This window comes from Gopherus flavomarginatus, chromosome 11 (genome assembly GCF_025201925.1).
Source record: "Gopherus flavomarginatus isolate rGopFla2 chromosome 11, rGopFla2.mat.asm, whole genome shotgun sequence".
Taxonomy (NCBI): Eukaryota; Metazoa; Chordata; order Testudines; family Testudinidae; genus Gopherus; species Gopherus flavomarginatus.
This window is the reverse complement of record NC_066627.1, coordinates 23,166,026-23,181,048: the sequence shown is the minus strand read 5'-3', so window position 1 is coordinate 23,181,048 and position 15,023 is coordinate 23,166,026. Positions and strand designations below refer to the sequence as shown.

General features: G+C 55.8%; 2 protein-coding genes across 2 annotated transcripts in view; one reads left to right on the top strand and one right to left on the bottom strand.

Moving 5' to 3' along the window:
- TRPC4AP (transient receptor potential cation channel subfamily C member 4 associated protein) overlaps window positions 1–4,897 on the top strand; it is a 65,003-nt gene extending 60,106 nt beyond the window's left edge. Inside the window, exon 19 of the mRNA XM_050917306.1 lies at window positions 1,787–4,897. Coding sequence (XP_050773263.1) covers window positions 1,787–1,924 — 138 coding nt within the window. The 3' untranslated portion in view covers window positions 1,925–4,897. The remainder of the gene's footprint in view (window positions 1–1,786) is intronic.
- Window positions 4,898–6,824: 1,927 nt separating this feature from the next.
- MYH7B (myosin heavy chain 7B) overlaps window positions 6,825–15,023 on the bottom strand; it is a 55,308-nt gene continuing 47,109 nt past the window's right edge. The window contains exons 32-42 of the mRNA XM_050917231.1: window positions 13,908–14,257; window positions 11,886–12,010; window positions 11,087–11,202; window positions 10,689–10,881; window positions 10,233–10,436; window positions 9,777–9,902; window positions 8,883–9,053; window positions 8,622–8,726; window positions 7,979–8,074; window positions 7,389–7,526; window positions 6,825–6,948 (exon numbers count right to left, since the gene is read on the bottom strand). Coding sequence (XP_050773188.1) covers window positions 6,937–6,948; window positions 7,389–7,526; window positions 7,979–8,074; window positions 8,622–8,726; window positions 8,883–9,053; window positions 9,777–9,902; window positions 10,233–10,436; window positions 10,689–10,881; window positions 11,087–11,202; window positions 11,886–12,010; window positions 13,908–14,257 — 1,636 coding nt within the window. The 3' untranslated portion in view covers window positions 6,825–6,936. The remainder of the gene's footprint in view (window positions 6,949–7,388; window positions 7,527–7,978; window positions 8,075–8,621; window positions 8,727–8,882; window positions 9,054–9,776; window positions 9,903–10,232; window positions 10,437–10,688; window positions 10,882–11,086; window positions 11,203–11,885; window positions 12,011–13,907; window positions 14,258–15,023) is intronic.

Below are 15,023 nucleotides of genomic sequence, written 5' to 3'. Positions count from 1 at the left end.
GATGCAGTTATGGGCAGGAGCTGAGTTTATCCTGCATGCAAGGTGCAGACTTGTGATTTCTTTGAGAAGTTTCTGATCTTTTCTTCTGCTTGGCATTCCCTGTTGGAGTTAATTACAGGCTAAAACCAGTCTTCAAGCCTATAGATCCCTCAGTGCACAATGGAGCTTGTAGCCTGATTCAGGGTATGTTGTTAATGTTGATTTAATTTATCCACTTAATTTAATGTTTGTTTAATTTTAATTAATTTATTAATATGGATATTAATCGTCAGTTTGTTTGATCAGAAGATAAAGTTTGTCCTGAATCAGGCTTCACAGAGTTTATAAAAGGACCTTTGAGGGTATGACAGGAAGCTTACACTGAGACAGATATAGTCATAAAGACCTTTTATTAAAATCTATGAAATAGTAGACAAATGGTAAAACAGTTGGAATTACAGAGTTACAATTGTATTACTGTTGTTCTAGAGATACATATGATGATACAATATTATGTGCTCCAAATTTGACAATGAAGGGTAGATTCATCTTGTCATTTGGGAGGCAGTCACCTTTTTATAGGGCATTGGTCGGAAATCCTTCCTCTTATGCCCAAATTTCATCCTTCCACCACAGAAATGTTAGGGTACACTTACCCCATAGGCTAATATCTATGTGCATATGGATGACAAGTATGTATGCACTTGTGTCCTTGTTAGGTCTGTGGGTACCACTTCGAAAAATCCCCTTTGCCTTCTTTCATTGTCTGTTGGTTTAGGCAAAAGGTCTCTAGACACCTGCATGGGTGTTTTTATCGATTTTTACTTTTCTGAGTAAGGGTCCCAAAATGTACTAACTTTGCCTTAGCTTAACATACAGGGTTTGGGCCTGTAGGTCTCTTGCATTACAGCCAAACATATTTTTAATATAAATCTATAAGCCTATTACCTCAAATACTCAAATTTATAAGAAAAGAGACATTTATACAAACAAGCAGATTAATTCGTAGGGCTACATGCTCCTTGCAATGCACAGGCATTGCATTGTCTTATCTGCTTGTGCAGTTCATGCACAATGACTGCTTCTCCTTGTGTGCTTTAGTGTCTTGCTAGAGATGCTGACACATCTCTGAAACTGCCACAGCATATCACTCTACCATTGTTGTGTTCCACTTCAGCTTGGCACATGGCTGTCCGTCCATCCTATCTCTTGTCACTGACACATTGGCATGCCTGATCCTTCTCATGTAGGCACCAGTTGAGAGAGGTCTACGTGAGAGTACGGTATTGTCTTCCATAACCATTGCGTTGTGGTTTGGGGTTCTGCTGCTTCCAATATTAATCTTTTATCCAGATATTTATTGGTGCAGGCTGTGTTCGGTACAGACAAGAACAAGAGTACTTGTGGCACCTTAGAGACTCAAATAAACAAATGTATTTGAGTCTCTAAGGTGCCACAAGTACTCCTGTTCTTTTTGCGGATACAGACTAACACGGCTGCTACTGTGAAACCTGTACAGACAAGCATCATCTGGTTTGTGCTGGATACGTTTCCATTGTGTGGGAAAGCTTTCCTAAAGCCGAATAGGAGTAATGGTAAACTGACGGTTATGATGTTGGCCTGATGAGAGAATCAGACCTGAATGTAAGATGACTTCCAGGTTTCTCTCTGCTTGGTGCACAGGAGAAAGGAGATCTGGTTCATGTTCGTAGCTCATATTTTGGGGGCAACTCAGGTTAACACTAATGAACTTCAGGGTTATTTGCAGCCTGTCATCTAATTAGACTTTCTCTCTCTCTCTCCACAGAGTTCATGTATTAGTTTTACCTACTGGAAAGAGACTGTATCTATACTGCTTAGTCCCGACCGGACATCACCCTGTGCCATAATTAGCTATATTGATGAGGCATATATGGACATTGACAGAGATTTTACTGAGGAGTGATTCTTCAGACTGGCTTCAAATGGACAGCGCTTGGAGGATATCTGGCAGATGGTGGATTTTCAGGGATACGCTGCGTAGTGTGTGCGTGTGTATGCGTGTGCAGGCTTGGAACCATGGATGTTACTGCTTTGTTAAAGACTCATCCCCCCCACCTCTGATCTCTGACGGACGGGACTTTGTAAGCTATCTGGGCGACACATTCAGGGACGGAGCTTCCAGTTTCGGGATAAAAATAATCATCTGCAAAAACTAACCTTTTTTTTTCTGGCACCCCCAGTGTAGCGTGGCTAGACAAGGGTACTCCACATTAGTTGTAGCTTCTCCTTGTGGCCACCCGAATTAGCAGGTTAAAAAGCACAGGAAAGGCCCCAGGCCGTCCAAACCAAGGCCTGACAGGCCAAGCACATGCAGATGCCCCCCACACATCTACTAGGAGCAGTCTTTTCAGGGTTGGGTGTGCTGGGGTGTGGGGATCAAGGTGGGTTAGACTGTGTGTGGTTTTGAATTCCTGGATGCTGTAGCTCTGTTCACCTTTTTACCATCCACTTTTGGATTGTTTGGTGATAAATCTGTTTAGCCTACATCTGTCTGTCTGTGCTGTTCCATTAGGAGGTAACCTCTCCTCCAGCAGCTCCTTCCTGTCGGCAGAGAGCAGCAACATTTCAGTGATGGGAAATTGCAGTCTGGGGACTAGCTTTGACCAGGCATTAACAGATTAAAATTTACTGATTTTTAAACTTGTGGCTTGTCCCTTCTTGGGTTACTAATCTGGTTTTAAAATTGCCTTCAGGAGCACTGCTTTTGCTGCAAGGTTCTCCATTTCTTGAACACGGCTAGTGCTAACCAGCTGTGCCTGGAAACCTAACACCAGAGTCTAAGCTTGTAGTCTTCAGTACCTTGAATCCACCTACCAACATTAATTTTGAAGTGCAATATTTACTTGGAGATGTCAGGTTTTTCCTAGAGTAGTAGTTTTAATCACAGTAACACTGCTAGATGTTGGGAATAAAAGACCTTTGGTCAAAATAACTTTGTAAAGTACGTTTTTAAAAAACAGGTTTGGCAAAAATCTGACTGCTTTGCCTGAGCTTGCGGTTCCTAATCAACAGTATCAGACCAGGTCGTTCAAAGGCCAGGTACTGGATGTGGCCCAAGATTTCTTGGAATGAAATACGTCAGTGCAGTGCCGAAGTGGTGTTGAGCCACTGCATTTAAAGCAGATCTCATGCCTCTGTGGCTTACGTTGAGACCCATTTTCCTATTCTTCCCCCAAACTGTACATGGAAATTTTAATTATTTATATGTTAAGTTTACACTAATATTTGGTAGCTCAGACAGCTAGTGGGAAACATCCTTCAAACATATTGCAGTGAGTGTGAGGGAGGGTATCTCTGACTTGCAGTGTCCTCCCCTTCTGTGACCAGTACCACCTCCCCCAAGCCTTGATCTGTAGCCAGAAGGAAAGGAGAGCAACTACAGCGTAGCCAGTCTGGGGACAGACACGCAGTGGTTGTTTTTAATGTGTAGGACCTTTGCCAGCAAAGGGAATACAAATCTTTGGATCCCTGAAGCAGGGTTTGAACATGCAGGACGGATGGTCAGCCTCTGACATTGGATTGAGCCATCTGAAAAACTTGATTCTGAAGAGTGACCTGTTTGTAATTGGAGTCGTCTTTGAAATGGCTACACTGTTAGACCTGAATGAATGCTGCAGTGCCCAGGGTAGTCTTAATCCATACCTTGGTGTCCGCCCCATGCGAGTCACATTCAGACTGACTGATAAAACAGAGTAAGGAGCCAGGGGCCAACAAGTTCCAGAACTGCTGAGCCAGTGCATCCAACTGGAGCTTTAACCGAGTTTATAAGGAGGTATTAATGTCTTGCCCCTGAGGGATTTCCTTCCCCTAGGAAGATTTCACTTAAACACACAGCTCCAGCAGATGCCATTCCTCCAAAACGAGTAGACACAGCGGGAGAACCTTTTGCCATGGCAGCTGCAACTCTCTGCACCAGCTTTCCCGCGGGAGCAAATTTCTTTTCCATCTGTCCTTTTTGTTTGTTTGTTTTTTTGTTTTTCTTGGGATTTGTGGATTTGGTGAATCTTTGCTTATTCTTAACTGTAACAGATGTACACTTAAAAATAAATGCTTCAGATGAAAAGGCTTTAAGTTACAAGAATGCCTTTTCCCTAATTCAGCTAATTGTTGCATCCAAAAATTGATGCTATAATCTGCAGAGAATATATTTTGCTCTTAACTTAATCTGTGTGTTTCTGGAACTTGCAGGTAGGGGCCAAGCTGTTTGCCTTTGTTTTAGACATCCCTGTCTTCATGTATTTTAGCAGCTCCAGGGACTGATCTTGGAGCCAGGGCTCTTTCATCACCTGATTGAACTGCCTTGGTTCGGACAGGTGCGCAGGAAGCAGTCTCTCCTCCCGTGAAGGAGCTGAGCTGGTCTGGTCTCCCTGGAGGGAAGGCTCTGTCTGATTCATGTGAAAGGACAGAGGATCCTTCATAAACTGAGTGTTTCTAACAATTTTTTAGCTTTGTTTTAAAGCACCAAATAGGCCGGGGTTAAAGCTCGCACTCACGCTGTCTTGGCTTCCATGGAACTCTACGTTCACGTTAGCCGCTCGTATAAACCTACCCTGCAAGTGGCCAGAGGTGGCTCGGTCCTTCATTCCTACTGTGGTAGCAACCTGTTACTCAATGAAAATGTCTCGGGGGAATGGTGCGAGGGCAGGAGTGTTAACATGATGGACCAGAGAGCTCGCTGATGTTGCTGCGGTCATTAGTGTGGTTTTCAGCAGCTCCGTTGGGGGTGGCAGTGGGATCCCAGCTGGTTAATGTTCCTGGAATTCTGCACTATCCCGAATGCATTGCTGAGGTTTTTGCTGCCCAGATTGTTGCCAATTTACTAACTGCAAACAAGCGTATTAAATGGAAACTATTAAAGACTCTATTTTAAAAGAAATGGGTGGAGAGATGTCTTTCTTGCCCACTGTGGTGACAGGATCTGTGCCCCATCCCTGTTTGAATGTCACGCTCCCTCGTAGGTTGGGGTCCTCTCCAAAAGCCTATGGGCTTGCTGGCTTTCTACTCGCTCTGGTGTTCGTCCCTGCCTTGGGTGTTCTCTTGGCTGAAGTCTAAACTCCTTGCTGGATGGTGGGTGAGTGCTTGAGATTTGAACACTTTTTTGACCGGAGCCTAACCTCAGTTTGGCTCGTCCCCTGCACAGTTTGGCTGTGCGCAAGTTACCCAAACCAGGTCCAGGCAGTCTGCAGGCAGTTCAATGTACCCCATTTCTGAACCACAAGGGGGTAGGGCCTTATGCAGTTACCTCACTTGTATACAGCACCATAAGCCTGCCCACTGCCTTGCACACCTGCAAGGCCCAGGCTGGTGACCCCAAAAAGCTCACTGTCTAAACAACTGCCAATGGCTGTGGACAGGAGAAAGCGTTTCTGAGCTGCGGCTGTCGTGGAAAGTCGTCTGCCACAGTGGCCAGGTGGCTGCGGGGAGAGGCTGAGCAAAGATGGGGGAGGGGGGAGTGAGACCAGCTGCTAGGTGAGCCCTGTGGAGGGGAAGGCTGGGCCAGGCACAGGGGAACATGAAAAGTGGCTGAGCCTAGCAGCGCTCTTCTGTCGCCCTCTGTTTCGCCAGGGTTTTAAATGCCCTTGAGTGCTGCCTCCTTGGGAACTGCCCTGCAGGGCAGAGAGAGGGAGACCAAAGCCCTGCCCTCTCAGGGCCTGTCTACACTGCAATATTGCACCCATGGCTGGTCTGTATCAGACCTTCTGGCTCAGGATAGAGCCCAGGCTCTGAGTCCGAGCGGCAGCAGGATCCCTGAGCCCGAATGTCTCCACTGCAGTTTAATAGCAATATGAGCCTGCATCAGCTGCCGCAGGCCAGTTATGGGTATTTTATTGCAGCGTAGCCGCACCCTTACTCTGCATTGATTTGTCCATGCAGCCCCAGGAAAAGGGCCTGTTCAGTAGCGTCTCCCCAGTCCTTGCAGCTGGAGAGCGGGAGCACGGTCTGCAGTAGCTCCCCCTTCAATATCTGATCTGACTCGAATTGCATCCTGGGGACCTCAGCAGCCCTGTGTTCCCCTCTCGCTCCAGTGCCACTCGAGATTGTTCCCTCACCCTGAGGTCAGTGAGTCAGGCCATGCTTGCTGCAAAAAGCAGTCTTGGGATGTGAAGCTGGGTCACACATTTAAGATATTAGAACGTTGCCCTAGTCGCTGCCTTGCTGTGTCCTGATGAAGACAGCCTTGGGGCGGGGGTAACAGGAGCTCTTCCAACAATGGACCTGGCGCTGCAATGAAATAGCCACTTCTTTGGCTCCTCCAGGGGCCTGCTCCAATAACTGATCTCTCCCCTCCCTGGCTCGTGTCCCCCTCGAGCAGCAGCAGGGCTGAAGCACCTTGCTGAGGAGCCAGCATAGTTTGCTGAGCTGCTGCCAAAGCTGGGCCTGTTCGGCTGAGGGTTGGGACTTCCCAGCCAGTGCTGCTCATAGGGGCTAAATGACAGCTGGGGCTTGTTCGCCACCTGGGTACTGGAGCTGGCCTGGCCTGTGCAATTCTAAACCAGAGTTAATGGTTAATACCAAACTCTCCATGGTCCCATCCCTTTGCTCCCACATCCTCCATCGGGCTGCTCCCTGCACAATCATGTGTGCTCTCAGGCAGCTTCCCACCGCCCCCTCGGGGGCTGATCCCAAAGGGTAACTAGGTCCTAGCTGGTAGCAAACTCCCTGCCTCAGTTTCCCTCGCTGCTTGGCTCTTGGCACATTCCTCTTGCAGGCCTGGTGCCAACTGTTCTTGGGTTGATGCAAGCCCCTGTGCATGGAGCCACACTGGGGTGCTCTCCCGCCCCACAGACAGCAAGGAGCCTGTGTTCTTTGGAAGCTGTTTATTCACTCAGCACAGAGATGCAATGACTGTTGCAGCCAGTTGCACCTAACACACAACAGCTGGGTGTGATGGCAGCAGGCTGGGTGCTGCGGCTCCTACTCCTCATGCTGGCAACAGAAAAGAAACATGGACTCAGGGACGTTTTACTGGGGTGGCGCAGGGTGCAACTGTCCTGCCAGCGGCAGCGCCCCCTGCAGGGGCCTGTGCCAGGCACCTATCTGAGTCGCAGAACATGGCTCACTCCCAGGAGTGGCTGCTGTTCCCTGCATGGACCTGGTCTGGTCTGGACCTCCTCCTGGCTGGTCTTGGCCAGGCCCCCTGGGGCCAGGCCATTGAGGGAAGCTGGGGTCTGTGGGCCCATTTGATAAGCCTGCAGCCATGGGACTCGCTGCTCATGGAGCTGGCGCAAACATGGAGCTGGCTGTAGCCCCGGGCAGCTTCTCTGTGATCTCTCCCCTGCCCCCTCAGGACCCACGTCCAGGTTAGTTCAGGCCTTGCTGAGCCCCCCATTCCCCAGCAGAGCCAGGCCCTGCAGCTGGCACCTTACCTTGGAGGTGATGACGTCCCTGGTGCGGGAGCGCAGCTTGTTCACCTGCGTCTCGGCGATATCGGCCCGCTCCTCAGCGTCGTCCAGCTCGTGCTGCACCTTGCGGTACTTCACCAGGTTGGAGTTGGCCTGCTGCTCCTGCGCCCAGCAGTGCAAAGGGGGTCAGGACTCTCCAAGGATGAGCCGCGGCCTGGACTGAGGTGCCAGCAGCGCCCTCTGCTTTGAGGGGGCAGGTCCTGGCCTGAATTCCCAGCCCCTCAATTCCTGAGCAGCTTTGTACATCTCCTTCCTCGGCAAGGGGCGGTGCTGGAATCCCAGCCCTGGAGGCTAGGCCCAAGCCACAGGCTGGGCAGGTGGGTACAATTGTCCGGTCCTGCCCTGCCAGCATGTTCACACCTCTGCTGCAAGGAGGGCTCCCTGGCAGAGTGGCAAGGACCCCGGCTGGCTTGGGCCTGGGCTCGCTCTGGTCCCAGTGCTGGGCTATGGGGAAGCCCAGGCCCTTCAGGAGCAGGCTGAGCCCTGGCAGGAGAGGGGGCCAGATGTGTCCTGCCTAGGAGGGCCGGGGTGTGGGATCTCAGCCTGGCACTTACCGCCTCCTCGAACTGGCGCTTGTAGCTCTTGACCTTGCTCTGCAGTTTGTCAATCAGGTCCTGCATCCGTGCCAGGTTCTTCCTGTCCTCCTCAGTCTGAAAGAGCCCAGCCAGGCCCACTAGTGAGTCGTCAGCCTCTGCCACTCGGCCTTCTGGCCAGGGTGCTGCCTGCCCCTGGCCTGGCCACAGCTTCCCCTCCCGCACTTTCCCTTACTGGCTGATCTCCCCTCCCCATGGACCCACAGTGAAGATCCACTGCCACAGACCCCACCCCCTCCCCACATAGCCCAGGCTCACTCATGGCTGCTCAGCCACTGCTTCCTACCCTGGGGCAGTGAGGAGGCCATCCTGGGGCAGCAGAAGTCAGGAGGCATTGTAGGGAGGGGACTAGGCCAGGAGCCCCATGTTGCCTTGGGGAGGGCTCGGAGAGGCTAGGGGTTTTCTTGCAGGTGACGTGTGCTGTGCCCAGGGACTGGGGCTTCCTGCAGGTAGGGGCTGAGGCTTGGCACCTGGTGGGGGCAGGCAGGTGAGGCTGGGAGCCTGGACTGGGGGAGTGGGGGGACATCATCAGGAGTCTGGTGTGGGAGCAGGGGCAGGCAAGGAACTGGCTTTGGGGGTTGGGGGGAGCCCTGCAGGGCTGTACCTGGTATGTCAGCTCTTTGACCCTCCTCTCGTACTTGCGAATGCCTTTCTGAGTCTCGGCGTTCTTCTTCTGCTCGATGTCCAGCTCCCCCTCCAGCTCGCGCACCTGTGGGCAGAAGCAGGGTGATCGGCTCTGGGCTTCTAGCTGCCCAGATCAGGCTGAGCTGAGAGGACCAGGCCCTGGCCTGGCAGCTGGGGAGGAGCTGGGGGAGGAGACGCCACCTGAGCCTAGTCTGCACTTGGGAACCCTGCCAGCACTTACCCTGGCCTCCAGCTTCTGGATCTGCTTCTTGCCCCCTTTCAGGGCGATCTGCTCGGCCTCATCCAGGCGCATCTGTAGGTCCTTGATGGTCTGCTCCATGTTCTTCTTCATCCGCTCCAGGTGCGCGCTGGTGTCCTGCTCTTTCTTCAGCTCCTCTGCCATCATGGCTGCCTGAGGGGACCAAAGGGAGTGGTGTCTGTCAGTGCCTGGGCCGGGCCTCGTGCAATCAGTCAGTGCCGCTGGCAGGATTACGGGAGAGGGATGCAGGTTCGTTGTCCATCCCATGCAGGCTGCTGATCCATGACACCCCTCCCACCAGGTTCTACACAGAGGGCAGCAGTGAGCCCCCAACAACATGAGCTGCTGTCTTATTGTGAGAGCCTCATGGGGCTCAATCAACTTAGCTTAACAGAGAGGGTTCAGGGGTGACTTGATCAGTCTGCAAGTACCTGAATAGGGAACCAGTATTTAATACTGGGCTCTTCAGTCTCGCAGAGGAAGGTCTAACAGGCTCCAGTGGCTGGGAGTTGAAGCGAGACCAATTCAGGCTGTAAATATGGTGTAAGTGTTTACCAGAGAGGAGGATTACCCCCTGGAACAATTTACCAAGGGCCCTGAGGGAAGCTCCAGCACAGGCAGCTTTTGAATCAGAACTGGGTGTTATTCTACATGTTCTGCTCTAGGGATTGTTGTGGGGCCGGTCCCTGGCCTGTTCTACAGGAGCTCAGACCAGGGCATCACAGTGGTCCCTTCTGACCATGGACTCTATGAATACTGGCCTGCTTCCCCTGGAGTGGCAGCACCAGCATGCATGACCACGCAGGCCCAGGCCCAGTCCCTGAAGGCCCCGCCTGCTTGCTGAGCCTGTGGCTAGCACCCCGCCTGCTCCCTTACGTCGGTGATGGCTTTCTTGGCCTTCTCCTCAGCGTTGCGACACTCCTGCACGGCCTCCTCCACCTCCGAGCTCAGCTGGGCGAGGTCCGCCTCCATCTTCTTCTTGTGGTTAATCAGGCCTGTGTTCTGGAGCAGCAACAAGGCCAGGTTATTCACATGGGATGGAACTAGGCTGGGGCTGTTCGCACAGAGGCAGGGTGGGCTGTTCATGTGGGGGTGGGTGGCACATGGTTGTTCCCACAGGGCAGGCCCAGACTGGGCCAGGCAGTGGCAGGGCCCTGGCTGGTTCCAGTCATCTCTGAAGTCTCTGTCCTTGCAGTGTGGAAGGGCCTGGAACTTGGCACTCGCAGCTCAGTGGCCCAGGGTGCTGTGCTGTGTGGGGTGAAGGGGCCTAGCAAACCACCCCATGTGTGCCCCCCTACCCTATGGGCTGGGGCTGCACAGGCTCCCGCTCACCTGGGAGTGCAGCAGATTGACTCTCTCAGTGGCCTCCAGCAGTTCCTGCTCAGCCAGCTTCCTGCCCCGCTCAGCCTGCTCCAGCGCTGCCCGCAGCTCCTCCACCTCAGCCAGCAGCAGGTTGTTGCGCCTTTCCAGGGCTGCCGCCTGCTCCTTCAGGTCATCGTTGTGGCGCAGGGTGTCATCCAGCTCGATCTGCAAGTCCTGCCCGCGGCAGCCACACACACAGTCAAGGGGGGAGAGAGATGGATGGGGCCTAATCCACCCAGAGGGTGGCTGGATGCAGGTCTGGGGCCATCAGCTTCTGGGTGGCAGTGGGCAGGGCAGGGCCAGCTGGTGCATCAGCTGGCCCTGCCCCTGCCTTCAGCTGGGGGCTAGGGCAGCTCCAGAGCGCTGTAATCACCCCCGCCCAGCACAGCAGCTGGAGCCCTGCCCCCCGTGTGGGGCCGCACTCACCTTGATTTGGGCCTGGAGCTGCCGGACAAGTTTCTGGGACTCAGCAGCCTGGCGGTTGGCATGGCTCAGCTGGATCTCCATCTCATTCAGGTCGCCCTCCATCTTCTTCCTCAGCCGGATAGCCTCGTTCCTGGCCTTGGCCTCTGCATCCAGTGTGGCCTGCATGGACTCCATGGCTCGCTGGTGGTTACGCCTGCGCGAGGAGAGGGGTTAATCCACCACCAGTGCTCAGAGCTTACTGGTGGGAGTCTGGACCCCTGGCCTTTGCCTTTACCCTGGGGTTATGCCAGCTCTGCAGAGAGCTCTGCCAAGCCACACCCATGGGTGAGATAGCAATGGGAGGTGGGCACAGGCAGGCGCTGCCAGGGCTCCTGCCCCCAGCCCCAGGGCCTCCCTACCTGAGGTTCTCAAATTCCTCGTCCTTCTCGGCCAGTTTCCTCTCCACATCAGCCTTGATCTGGGACAGTTCGAGCTGGATCCGCAGAGTCTTGCTCTCCTCATGCTCCAGTGCCCCCTACAGGCAGTAGCAGATGGGCATTAGTGTTATGCACTGTGAGGTCCCTCTCCTGGCTGGATTTGGCCCTGCCTCCCCTTTGAAAACGTGGCTGTACCGAGAGACCTGTGCTGGGCACAGTGGGGCCAAGAGACCGAGGGGCAGAGTTGCTGGGTCAGAGGTGGTAACCCTCGCCCAGCCCTGGCACTGGCTGGCTGAACTGGCCGGCCGCGCACTCGGTCACCGAGAACAGCAGCTGTGGGCTGTACTGCAAGCAACGGGCTCACTGGGATCCTCACAACCCACCACTGGCAAATGGGGAACCCAAGGGACAAATGTGGTGACTTGCCCAAGGTCACAGAACACGTTAGTGCCGGAGCAGGGACAGAGCCTAGGAGGCCTGCCCCATAGCCCCTGCAACACTAGAGACCTCTGGGCAGGTGGCAGCCATCGCCCTGGGCAGGGGTGGTTGTTTGGGGAGTGTCTGATAACTGCCCAAAAGCAACGTGGGTGAAGGGGTGCCGGGGCAGCAGTGGCTCGGAGAGCATTTCTGACAGGCTGACGGCACCCAGAAGAGTTTAGATCCCCAGACCTGGGGCACCACAGGGAGGGGGCTGCACAGGGCATTGCAATGCGCAAGGCCCTGGAATGGGGCATTCGTTAGCGTGAGCCCCATTCCTTTCCTCAGGGCGGCCCAGACCCACCTCAGCCTCCTCCAGCGCTGCCTGGATGTCGGTCTTCTCACTTTCCAGGGCCTTCTTCACCTTCTCCAGCTCGTGAATGGTCTTGCCACTCAGGCTGATCTGGTCCGTCAGGTCAGCGATTTCCTCTGGGCAGGAGGACAGAGCGTGAGCATGCAGGGCCCGCGTTCCCCTAATCTCTGGCTTTCCCACGACGGTCAAGCAAAGCCCCTGGCTTCAAACCCCCTCCCTCCATCCTCGGCCTGCCTGACAAAGGGCAACCACCCAGACTCGCAGTTGTGGGATGTGGATTCGGACCCCTTCCAGCACTACCTGCAGCCCCAGGCCCTCAAGTGGGCTGTTTGGGCACTTTCAGCTGGGCAGGGGCTCTCTCTCTCTCTGCCCCTCCAAAACCCCACACTGGCTAGGCCCAGAGACATGGCTGTGCTCTGCAGGCAGGGGAACAGTGCTGGCCTGGGGGTGCCCCCATGCTGCCTTGGACAAAATGCAGCTTCATGGAACAACTACCAACTTCAGACTAGCAGCCGGTGGGACAGGGTCTGGGGCCCCCCAAGTCCAGCAGCCCAGCCTGGGGTGGTGCAAACTGCCACACAGTGCCAAACACACTCCGGCCAAGGGCCAGGCGGGGCCAAACTCACACTCCAGCTGAGGGCCAAGCGGGGCCAAACTCACACCCTGGCCGAGGGCCAGGCGGGGCCAAACTCGCACCCTGGGCGAGGGCCATGTGGGGTCAAATCCCTGCCCGGAAGGCAAATCTAGCCCGCAACACAAGTGACTATCCCAGGGGTTCATAGTGTTGGTGTCACTAGGCATAAATCTAGGTAGCTCGCAAATAGCACAAGCTTCCTGCCTTGCAGTGCTGCTAGTGCAGTGCTCTACGCTGAGCCACAAACATTGCCCGGCCCCAGGGACAAGCAGAGTGGTAGAGCTGAGGGCCAGAGCCCAGCTGTGCCCAGCCCCATAGACGTGGAGCTGGGGGCTGGAGCCCAGCTGTGCTCAGCCCCAGGGACAGGCAGAGTGGTAGAGCTGAGGGCCGGAGCCCGACTGCGCCCAGCCCCAGAGACGCAGAGCTGGGGGCCGGAGCCTGGCTGCGCCTGGCCCCAGGGACGCGGAGCTGGGGGCCGGAGCCCGGCTGTGCTCAGCCCCAGGGAAAGGCAGAGTGGTAGAGCTGAGGGCTGGAGCCCGGCTGCACCCGACCCCAGGGATGCGGAATTGAGGGCCAGAGGCCGGCTGTGCCCGACCCCAGGGACGCGGAGCTGAGGGCCAGAGGCCGGCTGTGCCCGACCCCAGGGACGCAGAGCTGGGGGCCGGAGCCCGGCTGCGCCAGGCCCCAGAGACGCAGAGCTGGGGGCCGGAGCCCGGCTGCACAGGCCCCAGGGACGCGGAGCTGGGGGCCGGAGCCCGGCTGTGCTCAGCCCCAGGGACAGGCAGAGTGGTAGAGCTGAGGGCCGGAGCCCGGCTGCATCCGACCCCAGGGATGCGGAATTGAGGGCCAGAGGCCGGCTGTGCCCGACCCCAGGGACGTGGAGCTGAGGGCCAGAGGCCGGCTGTGCCCGACCCCAGGGACGCAGAGCTGGGGGGCGGAGCCTGGCTGTGCTCAGCCCCAGGGACAGGTAGAGTGGTAGAGCTGAGGGCTGGAGCCCAGCTGCACCTGACCCCAGGGACACGGAGCTGAGGGCCGGAGCCCGGCTGTGCTCAGCCCCAGGGACAGGTAGAGTGGTAGAGCTGAGGGCTGGAGCCCAGCTGCACCTGACCCCAGGGACACGGAGCTGAGGGCCGGAGCCCGGCTGCGCCTGGCCCCAGAGACGCAGAGCTGGGGGCTGGAGCCCGGCTGTGCCAGGCCCCAGGGACGCGGAGCTGGGGGCTGGAGCCCGGCTGTGCTCAGCCCCAGGGACAGGTAGAGTGGTAGAGCTGAGGGCTGGAGCCCAGCTGCGCCTGACCCCAGAGGGATGCGGAGCTGGGGGCCGGAGCCTGGCTGCGTCCGACCCCAGGGACGCAGAGCTGGGGGACACAGCCCAGCTGTACCTTGGAGGTTCTTGTTCTCGCGTTTGAGGGTTTCCAGGTTGTCCAGGGACTCCTCGTAGGCATTCTTGAGTTTGAAGAGCTCCGTGCTCAGGCTGCGCGACTCTTTCTGCGAGGCCTCCAGCTCTGCCTGGGTCTCCTCATACTTCTGCTTCCATTCGGCCAAGATCCGGTCAAAGTTGCGCTGCTTTTTGTCCAGCGCGGCGGCCGCAGAGTTAGCTCTCTCCAGGTCAATGGACAGGTCCTCGATCTCCGTCTGCAGCCGGTGCTTGGTCTTCTCCAGGGAGGAGCACTTGGCATGCGCTGCCTCCACGGCCTCCTCTGCCTCCTGCAGCCGGATGGCCAGCTTCTTCCTGCCAACCAGCGTTAGAGGGTGAGCTAGAGGCTGGGCATAGCAGCTCCCACACGTGGGGACAGAGCCCAGCAGGAGTGCGCCTCAAGCCAATTCAATTAACAGGGGCCTGATTCCAAGCCTGGAGAATCTTGCCATTGACCTCAATGGACTTGGGCTCAAGCCCATCCTCTGGATTCTCCTGTCCTGACCCGGAGAGGAAGGAAGGAAGGAGTTCTGGGCCCAGACGTAAGGGGGCTGCTGGCCTCTCATTAAACTCAGTGGGGGTTGGGTTAGCCCTCTCCCAATATCAAAAGAAGGGAGAAGGACTGATGAGAAATCAGGACCCTGAGACTGACAGTCCCCAGGACCAATGGGGAGAGGCCAGTGCTCCAGGTCAGCCTGATTGACAGGGCAGGCAGGCCAATGAGGGAGTCAGGAGGCTGGGGGAGGCTGTCCTCCATGTGAGCTGGAGCTGCCTGGGCCAGAATGGGGCAGAGCTAAGGAGAGAGCAGGAGCCCAAGCTGAGCTGGGGAGCAGGGCCACGCTGGTCAGAGCCGGAGGAGCAGCCCAGGCAGCTGGAGGCAGAGCAGCAGCAGCAGCGCTGAGGGAGAGTGGAGCTGGAGCCGTCCAGAGCCAAGTGCAGTGAATGGCTGGGGAGAGAGGGGGGGAGCCTGGGCAGCGGGCCCAGCGCAGGGAGACGCCCCCAGCCAAGAGTCCTTGCAGGATGCACTGGGAGGGGGATCATAACCCCAATGGGGGGAGGAGGGAGGGTGCGACACTGGGAA